This window comes from Medicago sativa, chromosome 3, assembly GCF_051527215.1.
Source record: "Medicago sativa cultivar Bolivia chromosome 3, Bolivia_mono, whole genome shotgun sequence".
Taxonomy (NCBI): Eukaryota; Viridiplantae; Streptophyta; class Magnoliopsida; order Fabales; family Fabaceae; genus Medicago; species Medicago sativa.
Genome location: NC_140751.1, coordinates 52,027,100 through 52,052,917, shown reverse-complemented (window position 1 = coordinate 52,052,917; position 25,818 = coordinate 52,027,100). Strand labels below are relative to the sequence as shown.

General features: G+C 35.4%; 1 protein-coding gene, 1 long non-coding RNA gene and 2 pseudogenes across 3 annotated transcripts; 1 reads left to right on the top strand and 3 right to left on the bottom strand.

The window, feature by feature from the left end:
• The first annotated feature begins 44 nt into the window (after nucleotides 1-44).
• Nucleotides 45-1,438, top strand: LOC146938175 (protein translation factor SUI1 homolog 1 pseudogene; annotated as a pseudogene). Its single transcript, XR_015031132.1, has 2 exons — nucleotides 45-96; nucleotides 855-1,438. The product of XR_015031132.1 is annotated as a protein translation factor SUI1 homolog 1 pseudogene (transcript).
• Nucleotides 1,439-11,318: 9,880 nt separating this feature from the next.
• On the bottom strand, nucleotides 11,319-15,659 carry LOC146938174 (uncharacterized). Its single transcript, XR_015031131.1, has 3 exons — nucleotides 15,381-15,659; nucleotides 13,698-14,200; nucleotides 11,319-13,427 (listed from the first exon to the last, which is right to left on the bottom strand). It is a non-coding gene; the product is annotated as an uncharacterized LOC146938174 (long non-coding RNA).
• Nucleotides 15,660-20,863: 5,204 nt separating this feature from the next.
• Nucleotides 20,864-21,259, bottom strand: LOC146938173 (uncharacterized). Its single transcript, XM_085749596.1, has one exon. It carries the CDS (start codon nucleotides 21,257-21,259, stop codon nucleotides 20,864-20,866), a length of 396 nt encoding a protein of 131 aa, XP_085605722.1.
• Nucleotides 21,260-24,825, bottom strand: LOC146938172 (uncharacterized; annotated as a pseudogene).
• Between the last annotated feature and the right edge of the window lie 993 nt (nucleotides 24,826-25,818).

Below are 25,818 nucleotides of genomic sequence, written 5' to 3'. Positions count from 1 at the left end.
CCTCACGCACTATATAAACACCTAAACCCTCTTTCATTTTCTTCATAATTTTCTCATCAGTTTTTCGAAGTCTCTCGAAACCTTCTTTCGTCACAGGTTCGTTTTCTTTTCTTTCCTCTTCTTTTTCCTTTCTTCAATTATGTCTCTGTTCTTTTCTTCCATTTTTTATTTAATTTAGTTTTCTCCTTTGTTTTTTGGAATTTTATTCTTCGTCGATCGAATAGGTTTGAGAAACATGTTACATGGATGATCTGTCTAACGTTGTTGTGTTTTTTTTTTCCTTTGGTTAATGATTTTGTATCTTAGAATTTTAGGGTTTTGTTCATATGATCTTGCGTTATTCTGTCTTTGATCCTTTGTTTCATAGAATTTTAGGGTTTTGATGAAATCAATTCAAATTTCTATTCAAAGAACATACTCTGTTCATGTTCATGTTGAAAGCATGATGGAATTCTCTGTCTTTGTTTTAATTATGCCACAAATTTTCTTTTTTCATAAATTGGTTTGAATTTATTTTTATTTGTGCTTGCCTATGAAGCACGGACACTCATCGAATAAGTTGTGTCTGGTCGTGTGTCTGGTCGTGTTCGACACCGACTCAACACCGGCACATATAATTACCTTGAATTATCGGCACATATAATTGCCCTGAATTATATAATTTTCTTAAATTATTAATGGTGTCGGGGTGTCCGTGTCCGTATTTGGGCTTCATTTGGGATTTTGATTTTGATTTGGTGATTGCAGATAATATGATTTCCTGTAGAAGTCTAATATGAATTTTGTTGCAAAGCTTTCATGTATGGTTAATTTTTTGTTTCTTATCTAAATATGTTGTTTTCATTACCTTGCAGTTGCTTTCATCGTTCGTGTTCCGAAGTTCAAATCAAGCAAAGTACATGGTTGAGTTGGACATTCAGATCCCAACTGCTTTTGATCCATTCGCTGACGCCATAGAATCGGATGCCCCCGGAGGAAAAGAGTATGTTCATATACGCATTCAGCAAAGGAATGGAAAAAAGAGCTTAACAACTGTTCAAGGGCTGAAAAAAGATTTCAGTTACGAGAAGATTCTCAAGGATCTTAAGAAAGAGTTTTGTTGCAACGGGAATGTTGTGCAAAAGAACTTGGTAAAATTATCCAACTCCAAGGTGATCAGAGGAAGAAGGTTTCTCAGTTTTTGGTTCAAGCCGGTCTTGTGAGGAAGGATCAGATCAAGATTCATGGTTTTTGAGAGACTTGGGTTTTTATAATTTGAAGCTGCTGGGAAATTGTGTGCTGAAATTGGAGTGTCTTTTGTTCTGTTTTTAGTTTGGTTGATGTTATTGAAATAAGTGTGGTTTGATTTTTCTTTTTTTTTGAGTTATGGATTCTGTGGTTGATTTTGAATGTTTGCAAGGCACTTCAAATATAATAATACTTAATGATTTGGTTTTAAGAGATGGTTTTGTTATTTTGATGTGCATGATTCTCAGTTGGTTACTTTATCTAATGACCTGTCTGTCCTTCATCTAATGACCTGTCTGTCTTAGATTTAGAATCCAATCCCTAAACTTAACATCTAAGCAAAGCAAGATGTGAGTTTTATAACAATGGTGGGACCTAAACCAAATTTGGGTTTTGCTTGACCACACTTTCTAAAACTATGGTCAATAGTTTTAGAGTGTTTAAGCATTTGAGAGTTGCTTTTCTCCCATTTGTTTTTGTTTATTTCCGTCTTATTTGAGTTAACTCATGTTGAAAAAATATTGGCGTAAGTTAACTTACGCTATTTGACGGAAATGACCAAAATTAGCTAGATGGGAGGAGCAATTACCTAAGCATTTAGGGGAAAAAATAGAGCAAAAAATGCCTCTTACAGGATAAGCCACAATAACGCTTCCATATGTTTACATTAGGGTTTGAAGAACTATGGTTCTCATCTATAGTGTTGTGCAATGGTAGCGTATTTTACACTATAATTATCATCAATTGTATCCATCACATGATCAGATCATCCACTTCAATCCTGACTATAGGACTCTGCTTAAATTAAGAACTTTAAAAGGGAGAAGAGTAGGGTCAATTAAGCTATGGTTCCAACATTGATTGTTCTTATCAAATATGTAACACCAAACACATAGGCTATGTCTCGGAGTTGGGATTTTAACCCTGTTTTGACAAGGCAACCAATTGTCATCCGAAATCTAGTTGACTTCCCATTGCCAATTTTCCAATACCTTAGCATGATCTATGCCTTTCCAAGTATAGATACCTAAGTTACCAATAGGAGATTTCTCTTCGTGTTAACTTTTGGTTCTCAGAGTAAAAAGATTTTGATAATCTGAAGCTCGGTTGAAAGGTGAGTAAATTTTGATCAAGAATTTTTTTTAACTCAGATTTTCTAAACAATTTTAATGAAATTATCTAACCATTTGAGACCAATTAGTTCGTTACCAACAGGAGCATTTAACTACTCTTTGGCATGAATACGGCTTGCAACAACAAGGGAATTTGGATTATTAAATCTCTAAACTTGTTTCGGCAGCATAACTTCCATGGAAATTCTACATCTCATCTCACCATTGTCTTTTGATTGGAAAATAGTTTTCATCTCTTTATTTTTTGTACTCAATCAGAAATTACAGATAACCTCTCAAGTTTCTCACACAACACTTAGGGTGTGTTTGGATCACCAAAGAAAGTAAGAGGAAAGATTGTAAGAGGAAAGATTGTTAGAGGAAAGAAAGTATGAGGAAAGTGAATGGAAAGTGAGATGATTTGTTAGGTTGTTTGATTATAGTGAAAGTGAATAGAAAGTGAAAGGAAAGAAAGATATATATTTAGTAAATGACATAAATATCCCTATGATAAAATTAGTTGTATTTAATATTTATTTAATATAATAATATGTTTATATTTACATGCTAATAAATGAAAATCGATATGTTAATATATGAATATTTTTACCGGTAGCTAGAATTAGCTATCATATGTGCTACCATCTCCATTTAAAAAAAAAAGTTCTTATATTACAATAATCCTAGTGCATCGAACTATTCATAATAACAAGGGTTATATCTGCCATTTCACTAAAAAATCTCAATATGTGCCCTTTCTTCCCGTATATGAGAGGAAACAAATATGGGTGTGGACCCCACAAAAAGTGAACTTTCCTAACCTTTATATATGAGATCCAAACGACGGAAAGACACATCACAGAAAACTTTCATTCCTCAAGCCTCTCTTTCCCTATCCTTTCATAGGTTCCAAACAGACCCTTAAGGAAGTAGAGAAAACAACTCAACGTAAGTGAGGAAATTGATTTATCCATTACTATCCAAATTCATCCATTTGGCCACACTATTACAAGGCACAATTAATCTTCAATAAGTATTAATTGAATAGATAACTTCACTTCAATTTAACAAGCAAAATTAATGATTTATTTGATACAAAATTATTCATGATAGTAATAGTGGTCTCTTTTTTAGTCGTATTTTATGTATTAAGCTTTCATTTTCTTCCATTTATATATTTTAAAATCTTTGATAACAAATTAATATGAAAACTACATAAAAAAGTCCATAATGTCCATATTTCTTTCTCAGGATTTGGAATTTGGAGAGTGCTGTTTGTAAGTTTGTATAATGTTGAGCTTTGTACTCCTTGTGTTTGGGTTAGTGGCTTTAATAAGTTTTGCCTTTTCAATAAAATTAAGATAACACAAGATAAAAAATGAGAATATAAAAATATGAAAAATAAAACTGCCATAACACGTTGAGGGGTTTGCTATTTTAAGTGTCAACCAAAACCTTCTTTATGTTAGTTTTCCTCTCATGCATATATTGTGCCATGTGCTCTATGTACCATCAATTTTGGAGCATCTCTTATATAAACAAGCAGTATGTGAGGGATAACATCAATGATTTTGGTTGGAGAATACCAAGAGAGAGCTATTGAAAAAAAAAAATATGCTGAGAGGGGGAGGAGTCAAAAAACAAAATCATTATACAGCAATAAAATCATTTGTTTTTCCCCTTCCATCTTTCATTATTTCTTCCTTTCAAAATCTCAAACTGAAAATCATTATACCGGAACAATAAAATCATTCGTTGGCTCTTAACTTTAATTTTGGTTTTGTACATTTTATGGATTTTGTTATTTTTTCTTTTTGACATTTGTTCTGCTTTGGGGTTTTTGGAGTAAATATAATATGGCGCATACGAATTTTTGTTGTTGGGACTTTAATTATTTTTACTCCTTAAGTAGTTTGATTCATTTTCTTGAATTTAATAAAAAAAAGTAATTGCATATTTTCCAATAAATTACTCCTCGAGGAACCTCTTCCATTGAAATAAAGTGGTTATTGAAAAATAAAATCTAAATAAACTGAAGGGCAGTCAGGAAAAAGTAAAAACAACATTAAATATGATTAATATTTGACTATACTTTAGACTATCAAACATAAATTAAAATTTGTTGCTTATATTTGAGAGGAAAAGAATATGTTGAATTCAGGTAAATTTTATATTTTGAGTTGTATGATTTTTCAATTTTGAATCTGTGGATGAAAAATCGGAGTAGGATGGAATAAAGCTGACATGTATAGTGTATCTTTGCACAAATTTTATTCTTCACTCTTGTTCTCTTGTGAATTCATAGTGTTAACATGATATCCAAAGCTTGTTTTAATCCTTCTAGAATTGTCTTGCCACTACTACCGAGTTTTCAATAGTTTGGAAATGCGATCATAGTTTCCTGTTTTTTGACATGATTCTTCTCCATATTAGGAATTTTCTTTGTTTCTCTTATTCTCTTTGAATTCCTGCATATTGTTAATTTATACTAAATCAAATATAATATAATCAAATGGGTTAAACGTCCAGGATCCGTTTCATTTGGTTCGAGAATTAGGAGGGGAGGGGAGGGGAGGGAAGGAATTTTAACGGAGGAGAGGGGAGGGGATATATTTTAATTAAAAGTGTGTTTGGTTCACAAGGGGAGGGGTGGGATTTTAAAATTATTTTACTGTTTTACCCTTAAACTTAATTAAATAAGGATAATAAAGTAACGAAACAATAACGATGTAATCGATAACAACACGATGTAGACGATGGAATAATGGATTAGTAATAGCGTTGTTACAATTAAAAGTAGTAATAAAAGTTGTTACAAGAAAAAATTGTTAATAATATGGAATAAAAGTTGTTACAAGATAATATAACCTATAACCTAATAATAGTAAAAGTTGTTTCGTTTCGGTCAAAAAAAAAAGTAAAAGTTGTTTCAAAATAATATAACCTAATAATAATAAATGTTGTTACGAGGATAATATTGAGATTTTAAATTAATATAAGGATAAATTTGGCAGTGTAATAAAATTTGCTCCCCCCCCCTTCTAAAAATTGAACCAAACACTTCAAATTAAAAATCTCCCCTCCAAAACTCTCGAACCAAACGGACCCTAAGAGAGAAACCACACTCTTACTCAAAATCTTAAGGCAATGGATCTTCTATCTTATATATCCAACATTTCTAGTTGATATGGGACATTATAACTCACACTTGATTTCCAACAATCTTCCTCTCAAGTGTGACGACCCACATCACTAGGATGATCCACACTAGGATCCCGTTCCCACTCCCCCGTCAAGCCTAACTAGTCCCCGATACTAGTTTGTTGGTGAGTTTGGGGAGTGTTTGGAGCGACAATGGGCTAAACGTCTAGGACCCGCTAAGAGAGAGACACCACAATCTTATCCAAAACCTTAAGACAATGGATTTATGAGTCTCCTGTCTTATATATATATATATATATATAACGTTTACTCAATTTATAGTTGATGTGAGACATTATCACTCACACTTGATTTCCAACACAAATAAACATTTTTTTAAGAAGCCAACAAAGAACACTAAAAAAATTATCAAGTAATGTTAGAACTTCAAGCAAAAACATTGAAGATCGTTGAACCATAAACAAAAAAGACTCTCCCTTAAACATTCAAGAGGGATGAACATGAGTCGAGAGAAATTTATTTTAACATCCCAACTTCAGTTTCAACATCCTTTTCTAAACAATCCACCTTTTTGTTTAAGGTATCAATTTGTTTAGCAAAGGTGTCAGATCAAGTTTGCATCGATGTAAGGTCTAAAATAAGGTCTTGTAGAAAGTCTATCCACCATTTATTTGAATTCAATATGAAGGCATGATTGCTTCTCGTCAATTTCCTTAGACTTTTGTATCTCTCTATTCAATCGAGGCTACTCTGACATTTTCACATGCAGTTGCTCTTGCAAGTTCACATGTTGCTGCTATTGTAGGTTCATCTTGTTATGCCCTAACAGGTGAACCTATAGGAGCAATAATGAATTGTAGGACCATCAACAAGTTAATATGTTGGAGCATCTGTTGTAAGTGCACAAAGGGTTGCATAAAGCTCTTGTTATTGACACAGAACACACAAGCGCGTGAATTTCAAACAAATGGAGGCAATACTTTCTAAGAACTTAACACTTTAACACCTTTGCTAAACAAATTGAAAACCTAACCGCAAAGGTAGATTGTTTAGAAAAGGATGTTAAAACTTTAATTGGTTTGAAAAAATAAATTTTCCTCTTCTCATATCTTTTGATTGTTTAACGTTGGTTTTTGTCGTATGATGATTCAATATTCTTTATTGGATTTTTTTGGTGATGTATTTTTTTTTTTGTTGTGATGATTCTTCATTGGTTTGACTTAATGTTCTGACATAGTTGGATGATTAGTATGGTGTCCTTTGTTATATTCTTCAAAAGACGTTTATTTATGCTTGATTATGTCATGTGTCATATTTTTTAATTTTAAAGGGAATTTTTTAACAAGCTTTAGCTTGAGGGGGAAATGTTTGAATTTTTAAAAAATTACCATCTTTCCTTTTCGGTGGTGGCCGGGGTTCGAACCCTTGATCTTGCAGGTATTATGCATTGTCCTAACCAACTGAGCTAAGCTCGCGAGAAAAAAAAAATTAACATGGCGAAAAAAGTTAGTGTGAATGCTAAAGCTGCAATTCCCTCGCCTTTTCGATTTAGCGGAAAATAAATGGGTAACGATGTAGGAAATGGAGAGGAGTGGTTGGGGAGTCGATGTTGGGGCCTGGATGTGGAGGAGGCGCCTCTTCACTTGGGAGGAGGAGACGGTGCCCGAGTGTGCATCTTTATTGCATAATGTTGTTTTGCATGAAAACACTACTGACAGGCGGCGTTGGAGTCTGGACCCTATTCATGGCTATTCCGTGAAGGATGCTTACAGTTACCTGTCCACTACAATCATCCCTGATGGACATGGCGTGTTTGAAGGTGTGTGGCAGAAACAAGTCCCCTTCATGGTGTCAGTCTTTGTTTGGCGACTACTTCGTAATCGATTTCCAACTAAAGACAATCTCACTCGAAGAAGAATCATTCAGCAAGACAACAATCTTTGCATTGGTGGGTGCGGTTCAGGTGAAACTGCACATCACCTTATCTTAAGCTGTGATTTTTTTTTGCAGGGTGTGGTATCATATTTATCAGTGGTTACGCATTTCTTTCACGGCTCCAGCGTCCGTTACGACACATTTTTATCAGTTTGGTCACTTAGCAGGGTTACCGAGAGCAACATATTCTTATTTGACAGTAATCTGGCATACTAGTGTTTGGATTATTTGGAAGGAAAGAAATAATAGGATCTTCAACCAGAAATATGGCGGATTGGATCAGTTAGCAGACAACATCAAACTTTTGTCTTTTTCTTGTTTAAAGGCCAAAATGACTACTTTCGCTTTCAGTTATAATGACTGATGGCGGCATCCGTTGATTTGCATGGGTGTTCTCGTGTAGCATTTTTTTTTTGTTAGCTCTTCCGTTGTTGTTATGTTTTTGGAAACAGACTCTTAACTGTGTATTTTGATGGGTGGTTCTCCTTTGCACACCTTGTGCGAGGTGAATCACTTCTTGTGAGTTAATATATATTTCATTTTGGCTTGTTAAAAAGAATATAATTCTATTTTGTTTGTTCAAAATAATAATAATTATTGTGAGAAATAATATATATGCACTAAAGAAACTGCTCCCTCAAAAAATTACTCCTGACTCCGCCGTTGATGCAGACGTGTAAAAAATTATGCCTCACTGATTTTATGAGGTCAGATCCGCCCATGAGGCCTGCGAACGCCATGGATTGGCCGCGTACAACTTCCACGTATTACAAGCGATGAATCATCGACAAGAATAGTAATGAGAAGAAGAGCCGTTGTATAGAAACAACAAGCACCGATTATAAAATCCCCAAATCGCCAAATAAATTGTGAAAAGTGGTGGCTGCGTGATAAGTGCTCAAAAGTAATATAATTCATGTGTTAATTTAGGTATTTTTAGTGACTTGTTCTGCAAGTTATCTAAGGAAAAGCTACCAATTGTTGTATTTTCACCATTTATGCTTTACATGCTTGATTCTACCCAATTTATGCAGGAAATGACAAGCAAGGACCAAGAAAAAAAGCTTCTGAACCAAAGTTCACTCGCTTGAAGCGACCTCAGCTCGCTTAAGCGAGCAAGTTCCAAAGAGCAGCTCCTTCGCTACTTTCAGCACGCTTCCTGCACGCTTCCAGAAATCAACTGCTCGCTTGAACCGACCTCAGCTCGCTTAAGCGAGCAAGTTCCAGAATGCAGCTCTTCCATACGCTTTTGGCACGCTTCCTGTTCGCTTGTTGAACTTCAGCTGCTCACTTAAAGCGACCACAACTCGCTTAAGTGAGTACAACGTCGAGAGCACCAGAATTGCTCGCTTATTGCTCGCTTCCAGCACGCTTTAAGCGAGGTTCATCAACTTTCGAAGATAAAGCCCACGTGGCAGCCTCCCAATGGCCAACGGAAGATTTTCCAGCCGTTCGCTTGAAGCGGGATCAACTTGCTTAAGCGAACGAGCACGAATTGTGCCATATAATAAATAGTTTTCTCTTCTCTTTCCACACATTCTATTACTGTTATATTGATATTTTTCTGGTTTTAAAGAGAGACTAGGGCATTTCTAGAGAGAGAAACACAAAAAAGGATGTTAGGAGTAGATTTTTCGCAATATTTGTTGAGACATCATGAATCTTAGTATGGAATCTTCATCTTTCATCCTTTGCCAAGCTTTCATAGACATATGTAGCTACATCTACCCTTGTGGGTTCTGAGGTATTCAAACAAGCTATTATGTAAACTCTTGATCATTTAATATATGGTTCTAGCTCTTTTTTCCAATATTGTTGTTATTCTTGTTTTAATGGTTATTTTAGATTTGAAATGATATTGAAAGGTACTTTTGAATCTAGGGTTAGAATAATAATCTATCAAACTTTTTAATTCTAGACATAGAGTTTAAGCTTTGGTAATCACGTTGTAATCAAGAACTTAATGCTTTTGGATCATTTAATAGGTTGGGAAATCGTCGATTAAACGATCCGATTGAACTCATGAAGTTATTTAGACATAAATAGCGATTGAAATCATGACATTATTTAGACATGAATAATGTTGTTGAGTGATTGTGATAATATCGTTTAAAAAGCTAGAATCCGTTATTTGATCGAGAGATTGCAGTTGTTACGTTTGGTTGATTATCTCTAACCCCAAGCGAAATGCCCTATCTCATATTTGTTTATTTTTATGTCAAATAGTTAATATAGGTTTACACAAACAAACATTTTAAACCCAAACACTTAATGTGATAAATGTCGTTGAAATGTTTAAGATATACACAACTTCCTATGGAAACGATCCTAATATACTCACGTGTAAATAGGAATATGACATGTAAAGATATTACATCACTGCGTAACATACAAAATTGAGGTAGGCAATTGAATCACGTAACACCAAACTTTTATTTCGCACAACCAATTGAACAATGGATATTTTGTATAGATTGGAATGCTATAAAACAAATGATGGAAAGGCTTAAAAATTCAGTGAAAGGCTATGGAAAAATGGAATGACACTCATGCTAGGCAGGGTCCGTCTTAAGATTTTTTGTGCCCTTATCCTTGATGTTAGGAGATCAATCTTAACGGTGCGTCCCTCAATTTCTCTCATTGTCATAATTTGATTTGAGGATAGAGTTTTTTTTTTTTTTTAATATTATTTTACATACTCTCACACATAACTCTTTCACTTCCATAATACTACCTTTCTCTTTTGAAGCTCAACTTCACAGGTTGTTGATCCTCACCTCCTCTAATCCAGTCTCATGTCGTCGATTTTTGAACTCAACCTCACACCGTCGCAAACCGTTGTTTTTTGAATAACGATTGTACTATTTAATTTATGTGTTGTTTATTTTGGTCATATAGAATACATAATGTTAACTAATTTGTGACACTATTCGTTGTTACTACGACTACTTTTGATTATGTTGTTTTCTATGGTTAAAAAAAATTGTTAATTGATTCTTTTTATAAATGTATGTAATGGTGACTTGTTTTGGAACAAACCCGATCTTTTCATCGTATTGTCCCGTTTTTGTTGGACCTGAACCTCATCGGGTTTGATTGGGTTCACGGAAGGATTTGGGTCTGAAAATTAACCCAATCTAATATGAGGATCGGGTGTATCCCGTACAACCCGACAAAACTCATCATTTGTACACCCCACTATCATCATTTGTACACCCCCACTAACTACGAAAATTAAAAACAATAAAAGCTAAACAAAAAGGAAATAACAACTACACACAAATCTTCTTATCGCGCGAATATTAAGCAAAGACTACCAAAGAAAATAATAAAACTACACACAAATCTTCTCATCGTGAAGATTTGGCGAAGAATACCAAAGAAAATAATAAACTTCAACAAATTCTAAACTAAAATCGAATAATATACTTAAGCTCTTGTTGCTTGGTCTTTCTACTACATTGATATAAATTGAAATTGTTAACAGCAAAGACCGGAAGAAACTTGTGGATAGAAATTTGATTAGCTTGTTATGATGGCCTCAAAATCTGCCTCACTAGTTCCTAGGAACATAAGAAAGAAATTTGATTCAAGGCATGTTATGATGGCCTCAAAATCTGCCTCACTAGTTCCTAGAACATAAGAAACATATGGCTTAATTGTTTAGCTCTGATTAACGACATGAATTTCATGGTCACTCAATATATATATATGGGAAGGTAAATTTTGTGCTGATAGTTAAGCAAATTTAGGCCTATTCCCCTTTTCTTTCTTGTATGGTTTCCTCTTTATTTTATTAAATTTGAGCTGTACACTTTGTATCATTCTTGCTTTAAAAAAAGTGAAAGAAAGTAATGTATACCAACTATGAACAAAAACATATGACATACCAGAGAGGAAGACTTTTCATTACATCTCAAATTCTCAATAGTCAATGTTTTACAAAATAGACAATTCTTCATAAAATTTCCAATTTAGAAAAGAGAAACAACACCATTTTTAAACAATTAAGTGAAGCAGAAAGGAGCAAAATTAAACAAGACCTTATTCATCAAGTCAAAATCATTTAGAGTGCCAAATCTACTATTAAAAATTCATCAACACAACACAACTTTCTCATATCCTAACCAACAACCAAAAAACAAAATTGACGACGACCCCGATAGCCAATTTGGAAATAAAGCAGAGACATCCATCACATTCTTAAAATCATTAGATTTAATAGTGCAATCAGGAAACAACTCAATGTTATATTTCTTCCCGGTTCGATCATCGACAACGGTGAGGGTTCCTTTGAGATTCAATGGAGGGGAGATTCTAGAGGAAGCTGAAAGGTGGAGGATGGATGAGTGCGGGGAGGAGGTTGTGGAGGAAGGATGAAAGTGAGCTGTGAGGGTGGCTAAACGATTATGTGCAGCTTCGTGCACCTTCGATTCAGTTGTACTTGTTGTCGTCGTTGACATTGTTGTACGATGTTTTTGTTTGTGTCCATGTTGTGTGTGATTTTGTCTTTCTTATTCTTTGAACAATTGAATGGATTCGAGAAAAAAGGATCAGAGTAGTAGTAATTAGTATTAGGACGTTGTAATGTTGTGGTAATTAGAAATTTGAGTTAAAGAGTGAGATTCACTTGTTCTTTTTTTTTTTTTTTTTTTTGAAGAAGCTAAATTAGCCACTCTCAGGTCTTAAGCCAATACCACACTACAAGAAATGTTGCATTTTGCCAGGGGCAGAAGCCCTGTTAAAATGCTAAAAGCCTTGGCAATTGGACGTTTGCCAGGGGTTTTGCCAGGAGCAGAATCACCAGCAAATCTGCTCATCGCAAATTGTCCTGCCAGGGGTTTAGCTCCTGGCAAAATGCGCTCCTGGCATAGGCCCTGGCACAACCCCTGGCAAATTGTGTCTGCATGATTGCAGGCTTCTATGACACATTCTGGTCAATGCAGGCTTTTGCAGACATCACATCAGTCATCTTCAAAACATGCCAGGGACATTGCGAGGGGTTAACCCCTGGCAAATTGTGTACGATTTTTTTTTTAAAAAAATGTTTTTTATTTGTTTAAAAAATAAAATATTAAAATTTAATAATTAAAATAATTTTAAAAAACGTTTTAATTTTTTTTTTTTGAAAAATAATTAAACATTTGGCCAAATGCTATGTTTTAGAGAGAGATTTGTGCAACAGAATGCTATGTTTTAGAAAATAATTTGTGCATCCAAAGAATCAATTTTAACCCATTAGGTGAAAATTGCAAGCAAAAGTATAGCATGAAAAGTGTGGAGAAAGGGGTGAAAATTTAATGTTGAGTTCAAGTAAAACTCAAAAAAAAAATTAGAACTGCAAATATTATTAATCAGTGGTGTCGTATCCTAAATCTCGATAGTACTGAAAAAATGTACTCCCCTAGGAAAACATACATCAGCATAACATATCAAAGAAAGTAAAACATGGTAGAGCATACTATCATAGACTTGAACATTCATAAAAGACAAACTAGTATAACATAATCATGATCAATTATACATATAATAATTTAGCATATACCTCAAGACACATTTATTTGTATATTTGCATGTATCTGAATAACAAAATCCACTTCAAACTTCAAAGAAGATTAAAAAAACCTGGAAAAGCAGAGATCTTTGCTTGGTATCAGGATCAAATATCACACGATACCCATACCCATACCTCCCAATCTTAACTGCAATCATAACATAATTCCATCCCTATACACATTTCTTTAAACACCAAGAAAACACAATTCCATCCCTATACACTCACAACCACAATTGTGCTTGAATTGTTGTTACCTTTGCCATTGTTACTATGTTAGGTTGAACACCATGGGATTCAAATCCCCAAAAATGGCTACCAGTGCGAGCAAATCCGGACTGAACCTCATCAGCAATACAAAGACCTCCAGCTTTTTTAACACTGTCATAGGCAGCAGGCAAGTAACTAGGCGCCAATTCAACAATGCCACCCACTCCCTACCATAAACAACAAGAGCATCATCAAAAAATGTGTTTGCTTACCAAAATGATTATGATATCATATGACCAATTCATTTTAGATAGGAAATTATACCATACAGATTAACTTCATGATACATCAGTTTACACCACAGTATTATTAAACAATTTCTTAAAGTAGAACCATATATCAGTCTGCACACACTATATGCAAATGGACAAGAAAATAGCAAGTGATTGTAATTTTATTCTACCTTCAAATAGTAAGTGATTGTAATTTTATTCTACCTCAAATTGAGCACACAAAGGGACCCTCAACTGTCAGGTATAATTAATACCCTCGCTTTTTAAAGCATCCTTAGTCGCAATTCTGTCCTGCAGCACGCGCCAGGCGAAGACCAAAATTTCAACGGAACCGAGCATCTCGTAAAAAAATTGAAAGCTTTAACCAACTCAGCTGAGACCGATTCTTGTGAAACAGATTTTCGCAGCAGCTTACACCCGGTTTAAAGGAGAACCCTGCGGAAGAATAACATATCCATGCCAAATTATCTGTCATTCCAGCCTACAATACTGTCCCTGCAATAATTCAAGGAGCTGATCCTTCTCATACGAACAACAGCCGCCTCCTGTTCCAGTGCCAAATCTACATGTAGCCTAGACGCTCCCTAGTTTCGGACACATCCTCGCTTATTCTCCTTAATAGAGTAAAGTCTTGGAAACCTGTCCTGCAAAATAGAATTCCCAGCCCATATATGATACCAAAACAACGCAGTCTCACCATTACCAACCTACAGACCACGAATTAGAGAACAGATTAGTGCAAGCTGGGTGAGCAGTGTCAATTAACTTTATAATCATGCCACCAAATTGAAATCCTGCTACTTGATGTAATTGAATCAATAAGATAGTGTATATGGATGATGGTAAGTAAAGAAATGTAATGAACAAATGTAAGTAAAAGCAGTTGAGGTAAGAAACAAAGAGAGGTGAAATAAGAGGAAATCATTTAAAGAGATTGAGAGTTAAAAGTAGAACTCAAGAAAAAAATATATTAAAATTGATGATCAGTGATACAACTACATACAAGGATATAGTATTATATATTTAGAGCTTATTAGGGATAAACAGGCTGCCTCACTGGTGGGAGTGACAAGTGATAACATACAAGGCTTTTTTAACACTGAGTGATAAGTTTAATTTAAATTTAATATACAACGCTAAAAAAGTAGTCCATCACTTTCTAATGTACGGTTGTAAATTGTGGTCCGTATGCAGCTTCAATTGCGGCCGAAATATAAATTTTTTTGAGATCTCCGCAACAACATTGAAACCTCGATTTCAATTTTATCAGTTGCATTTTTCGGCAATATAAAAGTTTGAAGTGTAACCTCAAGCACAATTTAAAACCATGATCCAATGAATAAGGATGATCATGGTTTATATCTAAATCAAGACATGTGAGTGCTCAACAACAATGCTCAACATATCAATCATCCAACATATAGTAAAACACAAGAAAAGGAACAAAATACAGCATTACAAGTCCAAACTATGGACTAAAAACAAGCAAAATTAGGGGTATATAATTAAGAGGGGATCTAGTGAATTTGTTAGTGTGTACAAAACACAAATAGGAAGATTGTACAGAACAAATTGAATAGCAGCAAAAATCAAATTGAAGCAGCAAACAGATCAAATTGAAGCAGGAAAAAAAACGAATTGAACATCAGTAAGTTTCATCACTTTTATCGGTTCACAAAAATCAAATGAATAACTTCAAATAAACAAAGCTGAAATTGAACCCAGAACAAAACTAATTGAACCCTAAACCACAATATCTCACATTAACTAATTAACTAATTGAACCCTAAATCACAATATCTCACACTAACTAATTAACTAATTGAACCCTAAATCCTAAGATTCAAATTGAAAATTTCAGAAAACCCTAAAATTAAGGTCCATTACCTTACTGTGTGTAGAGACTCATGAGTTGAAGAAAGATTGGACAAGATGATACACGGAATCACAGAGAGAATAGCTGAGTTGCAGATCGCAAGTTGAAGGAGAGAGGAGAAGATGAAACATGGAATCGCGAGTTGCAGTCATAGGGAAAAAGAGACTCCAATGGACTGTGGTGGTGTGAAATCGTATGAGTCTGGATGAGAGGAGGAGAAAAATTAGGTTAGAGAGAAGTTAGAGAGAAGTGTGTAATTGGATTGTGGGAGAGATAAACGTGTGGTGTGTGGTTGCTTCAATGGAAAAATAAAAATGAACTAGTAAATAAGAGAGTGAAAAGTAAACAAATCCCCTGCAACTTACTGCCACTTCCATGTGCTCTTGTCTCCATTTAAATTTCAATTTTCCCACTTTACATTTTGCCAGGGGTTATTTCAGTTTGTGAGGAGTAAACCCCTGTTTCATGAGAATCAGGTCCCACGTCATTTTCCCAGGGGCATCCCTGGCATTGCTCCTGGCAAATTTGCCAGGAGTTGTTGCTCCAGGCATAGTTTCCTGGCTAATTGCACTTTTTCTTGTAGTGCCACTAAGCCAATCCAAGTGGGTGAGATTCACTTGTTCTATTATTACAATTACCAATAGATTAGTTATAGTGTTACGTATGGGTTACTCCACACCCATCTATTTTTTCACTAACACACCATTTATTCGACTCCAATTAAAAATAGTCATTAGAGGCAAATTTGTCAGATTTGGTATTAGAGGGATACAATTTATTTGATGAGCATCAAATGTAATTTGCTGATTTAGGTGGTTTTGCGAATGAGGTCGTATGCTGTGAATATTGTTTGGATTTATACAGTATGGACAATTTAAAAAGAGCACAATCATCGTATTTTTAGGTATAAGGAGGAAATTTTGCAAGCATTAAGCGAAAAGATTAAGCTTAGACTTATTGGTGGTTGAAACCAAAATATGCTACTATTGATTTTGAATAGCATTTTTGGAGGATTCATCCTGGTCATTGCATTTTTTCTGTCACTTAATCGGCTGTGCTTTTCTTGTTTTTGTTGTTATAGAACTTTTTGATGCCTGATTATATCTTTTTATAATAATTTTTTGCACATCTTATGCCGGAAAAATTATCGTTGATAATATTTTATTTTTTCTTATTAAAAAAATTAATATGATATATTGTTTAATGATTTTATGGTAATATGTTTAAGGGTTTTTTATTTACATATTAAAACTATTTCATTCCAATATACTTACATATGTGCGTGTGTACAAACTTATTAAAATTAAAATGAAAATTAACATTTCAAAAATTAATAAGGTTAAGATAACTTAAATGATAAAAAAAAAATGAGAATATAAAATTGTAAAAAATGAAATTGCAACAAGTTGAGGGGGGGTTAAACTATTTTGAGTGTCAACCAAAACCTTCTTTGTGTTAGTTCCCCTCCTTTTGCCATTCCCTCATAGTAGCAGAGCTTTTTTCAGTACTCTCTCCCAACTACTACGAAAATACAGGGTACCTCCCAACTACCCTTTCACTGGTCTGATCTCTAGTCTCACATGCATATATGGTGCCATTGCACTTATACAATGTAGCATATCCAACAATTTGGCAACAATCCTTTATATAAACTAGCAGTATGTAATAAACCCTATTCTACAATAACCTACACCTTGATTAATAAACCATTTTCCATTCAAAATCCAGAATCCAGAATCACGTTCCTATCTTCTATGTTATAACTAACTGTCATCTTTCAACATTCATATCAACATAGTTTCATTTTCCTCCCTCTATTCACTCAGTTTTCCAAATATCACTCTTGTTCTCACTTCCCCTAAGTTTTCTCTCATTTCTTTTTTTCATTTTCTCATTCTCAGATTAACAAGGAAAATTAAGTAATTATGTTAAAATTTCTATGTTTGAAAGTTCAGAAAAGTGCATTAAGATCTATTGTTTTTCGTCCTTCTTGCTCACAGCGCTGTCGGTGTAGTTAATCAACCCACAAAAGAAGTGTCTTAGATAATGGCCCTTGACAGTTTTGGGGTAGCTCAGAGACACATACAACTTCTTTTTGTGTGTTTGTTTAACCATATCGATTGTGTGGTGAGATTTGAAGACGCCTCAATTCTCTTCAATCCACTTGTTTGTGCTCTTAAAATAGGCGAAGTTACTATATAATCATTAAAGTTTCATCTGTTTCAAAAAAAAAATCATTAAAGTTTCATTTTATTAATTTGGCACCAGTTACAAGCTTCTTTGAGTTTGGTGACTCAAAGATGTTCATTAATAGGATGAAATTGTTTAGGGAACTATAATAGAGTGAGTCAATGTTTTGTAATTATATATGTTAGATTAATGTAATGATGAACTCAAAAGATGCTTTGGCTGATATGAAACACAAATCCAAAATCATATTCACCGAAACCGAGCCAACATTCTGGTCTATTTACCATCAGATTGTGCATTGTTGCTTTGCAATCATCATTTGCTTCAGTAAATTTCTGTCAATTGCTTATAAAAACAGAGGGAAATGTTAATGAGTGCTTATAAAAATGCAAAGAGGGAGCATTTGATGATAACCAAAGGTGAGTGCCACTTTTTTAGTGAAATGTGTAATAATCTTTTTTGCTACATATTCGAAGGACTCGTTTGTTTTTTTAACTTGTTTCCTTTGACCATTTTGGAAATTTGTTGCAACTTAGCATTTGGCTATTTCGAGCGCATATACACTCTACTCTTTTACGGTGAGCATATTGTGATTATTTCAGTTAGCATGATTTATAATTTTAACCTTGCAAGTTGCAACTTTTATTACTCAAAACTGAACTCTTTTGCAGTTTGTGCTTGTTTGTCATGTATTTTGTTGGTACATGCCACTATCGGTTATCAGCTCATGTTTGCGGTAGTCTTTTATGACATTTGATTTTTGTTCCATATTACCGTGCATAAATTACTGGTAGGTGGGTAAAAGTTGAGTGGAGGTTGCTAACCAAAAGGGAAACACTTATTTTTCACATATGAGAGTTTATGATTGGTGTCCAGGTCAATCTTGTGAAACACATAATTCAGATTAGGAGAGGAAGGAAGGTCATAGATCGTAGCTCTAGAGAATCGTAGCATGGATCATAAGATCCTATCAAAACAGAAAGTCATAACTCGAAGAAGGATCGTAATCCAAAACCGGAGGATCGTAACGTTTAAAACCATAACCAATCCCCTCTATCTCAAGGTTTACACTAATACAATGTCTATATTTATAGTAAAAGTAACTCCCATAAAATTATACCAAATCTGGCCCAAAAAATACGTTTCTGAAAAATAACAGCACGCAAAATCGGGCCCCGATTTCCAAAATCGGCCGCCAATTTTTCCAGAACCAAACTGCTCCAACCTGCAGCCAAAATCGGCCGCCAATTTGTACTTTCAGCAAACATCAATTTTGGCCTCCAAACTCCAATTTTGAGTCACTTTCACAACAATGGAGATTAAGATTCAAAACTCAAACAATTCAACATACACAAAACAAATCACTTAACTTAGCAATTCAATATAAGTTCATATAGAACAAAATGAGGTGAGCAATGGTAATAGAAGAGGCAATAACTGGTACGTGGGTGTTCTTAAGTGAGAGAGGGGGAGAAATTGGTTTCGAAGTGAGAATAGAGGAAAATTTTGATAAGTGTTTCAACTTTTCAAAATGGTGGGCTTCCACTCTCCTTTAGTCAAATCAGTATCATAGTAAAATGATGAGTTTTGTAATTTCTATAATAAAACAAGTTGTTTTACCTTTATCACGTTGTTTTGTACTAGCAATAACAAAACAGATCAATTCACTTTTATACCATGTTCGACTGATGGAAAGTTGAAAGCACCGTCTTGAAGAGAGTTGAAGCACTTATTAGTCCCATTACTCCCATATTATATAGAGATGTGATGCAAGTTTTCCCACATTCTCTCTCACTTGTGAACTCCCACATATCACTTATTCTATTTTCTGTTACCATTGTAAAAGTTCTCTCCACCCCATTTTGTTCTGTTTGAACTTATGATGAATTGTTTGAGTTTTGAATCTTAATTTTTATGTTGATTTATTTGTCATTATTACGAATTTGGTTTTGATTTTAGAGGTTATGATCCTTCTCCGAGTTATGATAATCTATTTGGGTAGGATCTTACGATCCTCTCCAATTTACCATCTACTACCCTATTATAGGTCATAATCTGAAGATAAATGATTAACTACACGACACTATTTTGTCGTCAAACATGCACGAATGTACAACAACTTACAATTTCCTTTTTGATTTAGTTTTTTATTTGTTAACTTTTATTTTTTGTGTGCTTGTGTTGTTTTTTATAAGCTAAATACACATCGCCTGGGGTCCTTTAATTTAACATTTATATTAGATTAATCCTTTTTGTAACCAAAAAAAGATTAATCCTTTTTATATTTTTTAACTTTTAAATGGCCATTTATGTTGGTAAAGATGAATAAGCTACTCCTTTAATTTCTTCTTCTTTTTTTTTATAATAAATTGATCCCTTTTTCATCCAACTTTGTTAAAAAATACTCCCATAAGGTAAAATGTTTAAAAAGTGTTTATGACACAAAACATGATTACTTACATACATTTTCTTCTTATTGTTTTCCAATTTAATCTTAATTTTACAAATAAATATTTCATCAACTACATTAAAAATTTAATCTATAATTTTTTTTTCTTTCAGATTAATACTGAATAAATACACCTATGAATTCTAGTTTTGAGAGCGATAAATTTAAACTTACCAACATTTCAATAAATGTCTACATAAACTTTTTTTTAATTGAGTTTGATGGAAAATTATTAATGGTGTATACATTTTATAACTTAAAGGACTAGGTGCACACTTTGACTGACATGAAAAATCAATCTGAAACTAAAAAAATTAAAAGAACTAACCCAATAAAAATGTTACACTTAAAGAACCTCATGATGTAAGTAACCTTTTGAAAATTGCTTTTCTGACAATGAAAACTTCCTATTGACACAAGTAAATGACGTTAATACCCCCAACGGTAGTTAACAACCGCTCCATTATACGCCGACAGTTAACAGTCGCTGGGACCCAGCGGTTGTTAACAACCGCTGAAGCTGAAGGTAGCGGTTGTTAACTGCCGCTACATGCTTATCATTTTCTAGAAGCTCATTTCCATCTTCCAGTGTCTTTCCTAACCAATTTTAACTTTCATTTTCATCTAAGATTTTTATCAAATAACCAATTAAAAATTCTTCTAAAATTTTCATCTAATAATACCTAAACATATTCATCCAATATTTAACAGGAACATGGTAAAATTAAAACGCAAGAAATAATATAAAACGAATGTACGTATATGTCATAGAAATAGGAAAATGTATGGAACATGTCATAATAATACATCATGATCATCATAGTCAAAAAATACATAAAAAAATCCTAATACTAATCAGCCCTGCCTACCCTGCCTCTGCTGCCCCCTGCGCCGCCTGCAAATCTGATAAGTAAGTGCAGGCTCAGTAGCACTAGCTATCCGCATGAGCTCCTGGACAATCTCCTCTTTGGTCATCTCGGCTTGCCTGGCCACAATATCTCGGGCTATGTGCGCCACATCCCGGACGATCGTCAGTGTGTCAGGCATCTCCCTGGCATGCTCCTCCTCAATGAGCTGCTCCACGTTCGCCGGCCTGGGTGGGCATCCCTCATCAGGTGGGAGAATGCGAGGGTGAGAGACTTTGGCATACCAAGCCATGTAGCTAGGAATATGCTGCCATGGTGTCTCACACCCATCTCCCCAAGCAGGTACTAACCATGCCGCAGCGTCCATCAACACAGTGGCCAACATCTATGTAGGCACCAGAGGGACATCTGACGGATGTCTGGGAACGTCCTGCACAAAGGAGAACTTCCTCTTCACACGCTCAGGTAAATGACGGTACACCCTCTCCTTCCCGCACATGAGCCATCTCGAGTAAGTGCACAAGATATTAAATGGGTGCACGTCTCTGTGATCACCAGAGGTAGAAAACCTGACGTCATCCACCTCCAAGCGATCTAGGCGTGAGCGGTAATGGTGCACACTCTTATGCCCTCTGCTAGTGAGCCATCTCCCAGCACATGGTGTCAGCGGGTCCCACTCTGGGTTACGCTTCCTTGGGTAAGGACCTGGCAAATGCTCCAACTGAGGGTTCACCCAAAGAGGGTTCGCCACGTATCTCGCGTAGTCGGATAATAGTGACGTGGTCTCAGGTCCTCCAGGAAAGGGAGGCTCTCCAGCAGGATACGGTGGTATCAACTGAGCACGACGATGTCGTGGCTGAGTCGCCGCCTCAGGCTCACCCTCAGGAACAGGATTATCTGCCTCAAGATAATCCTCCACAACATCATGTGGCACCCCCTCATCCTCTGCCACGTCCTGCTGCGGCGGCTGAAAAAACATGCTCTCCTCCTGCATCCGATCATATCCAACAAAACCCTCATACGAATAATCATGCGCTGGTGTCGGATCAAGCACCTGGGAGGAGTAATCCACATGTGCCTGTGACTGTGAGCCCTCTCCATGCATCCTCGGGTCCCTGCGCCTCCGAGTCTTAGGGACATACGGGTCTTCAGCCCTCTTTTCTCTCCGAGCACTAGCAGTACTCGCCTCTTTACCTCTTCGCATCCCATCCTCTCTAATAACCCGTTGTTGCTCATCGATATCCCTAGCCATATCTGTACAGAACAAATTTTAAAAAAACATAAATAAGTTGCCAAAAAATCCAACACCTTAAGTGCATTTTAACATAACATATTCAAAATCCAACATAACATAACAAATTTCAAATATTCACATATTCAAAATCCAACATAACATATATACATTATTAAATTTAACATATTTGGAAAAAAAAATCACAAAAAAAGCAATATTATTTCACTTAGGCATTTCATCAAACACCTTAAGTGCATTTTAAAATACTAGCACAATTAGTGTTAATTCAACATCAAATTCAACTATATTGAACATAAACCTACTCTAAACAACAATGTCAGCATAACCAAGCCTAAACAACATCTAATTCTATCATAATTTGCAATTTTTATACCTAACCTAAACCCTAAACATTTTGATAAAATTATGAAAACTAACAACCTAAACAGCCTACATTACATGTAAATAGGAAGAAAGGTACTTACTTGTGAATTAATTGACGAAATTTGGTTGATTTTCGAGCAAATTGAAGTTTGGGTGATTTTTGGTTTGAATTGAGAAGTTAGCATGCAACACTGTAACCAAAAAATGGAGGTCTCTGCGTTCTTAAGATGCAGAACTCAGGGTAGTTAACAACCGCTGCGACTCAACGGTAGTTAACTACCGGCGTGTTTCCCAGCGGTAGTTAACTACCGCCAGGGGCATTAAGGTCATTTACTTGTGTCAATTGGAAGTATTCTTTGTCAAATAAGCAATTTTCTAACCTTTTTTGTATGATCAAAATGATCCAAAAGATTTAGGGTTTTAGGGAAAAAAAATAAATTTAAAACCAGGGCCGGTCCTAGGGCATGGGCTGCGAGTGCGACGGCCTAGGTCCCATGTCGGTAGGGGGCGCAATTTTTTTTTTATGGTGGGGGTGTATATAGAAATATTTGGATTTTGGGTGGTATATATACCAAAATTGTCGGAAAAGGCCCAAACTTTGACATGATATAGGAATGGACTGAAATCTGTTAATGTTTTTGGCCCTTTTAGTGAGATTTGCTATATATATCTCATGCAGCACAAAAATTTCTATATACACCCTCCTATAAAATTTTTTGGTTGTTCTTAATAATATGCTCGAAAATTTATTATCGAAGAAATTGGTGATATTTTTTTGGGCCCTTTGTTCCTAATAATGTGCTTCACTAATATTAAAAATATCGACGATATTTATTATCCAAGAAATTGGGATAATTTTCATAACAAAGCAAATTATATTTTAGTTGAAAATGGGGTGCTAAGATTTCAGTCTACTTCGCATGTGCTATTTTTATCTACTTCTACGATATTTTATTTTGTTTTGGTGTATATAGAGTATTTAATTTATTTTTAGATGTTGTTTAAAAAACATTTATTTGGTAGTGAAAAACGAAATGAAGAGCTAAAAAAACACAACGAGCTAAAAAAAATTATGATGTTATATAAGGGCCCTTTTTTTATATTATGCCTAAGACCCGTAAAACTCTAGGAACGGCCGTGTTTAAAACAAATTAAATAACTTAAACGCAAGGATCATTCTATAAAACTATCTACATATTTTTTCTTTTCCTTCATGAAGAGAAGAGCTACTAAATCAGGTTATTTTTATAGGACCAAAATAAACTTTTACATACAATCGTGTTTGTCGTGCTTTGTCGTGTTATATGGTCTGTTGCGCCATATAATTTAGACCTCTTAATTTCATGGAGTATATTAATTTGATCCCCAGACTACATGCTAAGCGGTCTAAAAATTCAAGCCTAAGAGCTCCATGCGCATAAGCTCTTCGAGCTGTCAAATCAGTCTTAAATTAATTTTTTTTTAAGAATAAAAAATGAAATATATTAACAACGGCGATGATTCCTCGTTAGCACAAGATGTACTAAAGAAACCACCCCAAAGAACAAACAGTCGCTATATACTTACAATAAACAAGTCAGTCGATACCCAAACAAAGTAACGGATTCGACCACCATCTAATCGTGCCATAAACAAACTTGGCATTGTTAGTTTTCAGCCACCACAATGAATTATATTTAACCTTTTCCATGAGATCTAACATATTAGTTTGGAGATTCTTAAATATTCTATTATTTCGTTCGTTCCAAGCTATCCACATACACAGTAACCAAAGCATCTGCATAAATGACCGTCGATTTGTAGACCCTCCTAAAGAGTTAGTAAACTGAAGAAAAAAAATGATCATGTAGAGTAAACGGATCAGCTCCTGAAATGCCAATCCAATTCCTTATGTGCTGCCATAGAGTGCCAAAAAATTCACAATGGAGAAACAGATGTTGCTCCGATTCGTCAATGCCACACCCCGCGGCGCACCTGATAGCTTTAGTAGAAAGAATGCCCCGCCTGAAAAGATTAATTTTCGTGGGCAGCCTATGTCGAAGCAACCTCCAAGCAAGAATAGACACCTTCAGAGGAACCTGTTTGTGCCAAACGAGCTCTTCTGTTTCATTAATTATAGGTGCAGCCTGGTGCGTTAGAATTTGATAAGCACCGCGAACTGTATAGCCGCCCACAATATCTGGGAGCCAATGCCACCTGTCAAAAACATCAGTATGCACAACAAAAGTGTTAAGTAAAAGGCGACACTTGCCTAACATCTCCTCCTCCCACGCCCACAACGGTCTCCTCCATCTCCACGCTTCTCCTCCATCCTCCCAACCTAGAGTGAACATATCAAACACCGTACTCAGCTTATTCAAAGCTAAGCCAATTAAACGGTCAAACTTTCTACACAACGGAACTCAGCTTATTCAAACACTCTGGCCCCTACCTCCAACCTCCCAGCCTCCTCACCATATCTCGCCACCAGAACCCTATACCACAACCCACCTCTATCAACTAACATCCTCCAACACCATTTTCCTAACAAGGCAAGATTAAATTCCTTCAGCTTCCTCACATTCAACCCCCCATACTCCTTTCGAGAACAAATAAAGCTCCAAGCGATCCAGGAAATTTTCCTGTTATCCTCACTCCCTCCCAATTTTTTTATTTTTTTGTAAACATAGATTCAATGGAAGAGATTACACCTGACGGAGCTTTGAAAAAGGAAAGAGCATAGACAGACAAAGAGGTCAGGACAGAATTGAGCAAAAGCAATCGGCCCCCGAAAGAGAGAAAACGACTTTGCCACCCCGACAATCTTGATTTAATGGTATGCAAAACAGGGTCCCAAAATGCTAATTTTCTAGGGTCACCACCAATCGACAAGTCAAGATACAAGAAAGGGACCTTACCAACCTTACAGTGCAAAATAGACGCCGCCTCATTTAACCAAGAGTCTGCTATATTAATTCCAACCAATAAACTTTTATTGAAATTCACTTTTAACCCTAACATCATCGCAAACAAGGAGAGGACCGCCCGTAGAGATCTTACGTTGGCCCAACTCTTGGCACCTACTATTAATGTATCATCAGCAAACTGGAGGTGAGAAACCACAGTAGCATTTGCGTCACCCACCCCATATCCAGTAAATAAATTGTTCTCAACCGACGCTTTCATCATGACGTTCAATCCCTCAGCCGCCAACAGAAACATAAAAGGTGATAGTGGGTCTCCTTGTCTCAGACCCCTCTTTAAAGGGAACTCTTCTATAGGACTACCATTGACTAGAACAGAGGCTGTGGTAGTTGACATACACTCTTTTATCCACTTTCTCCAAA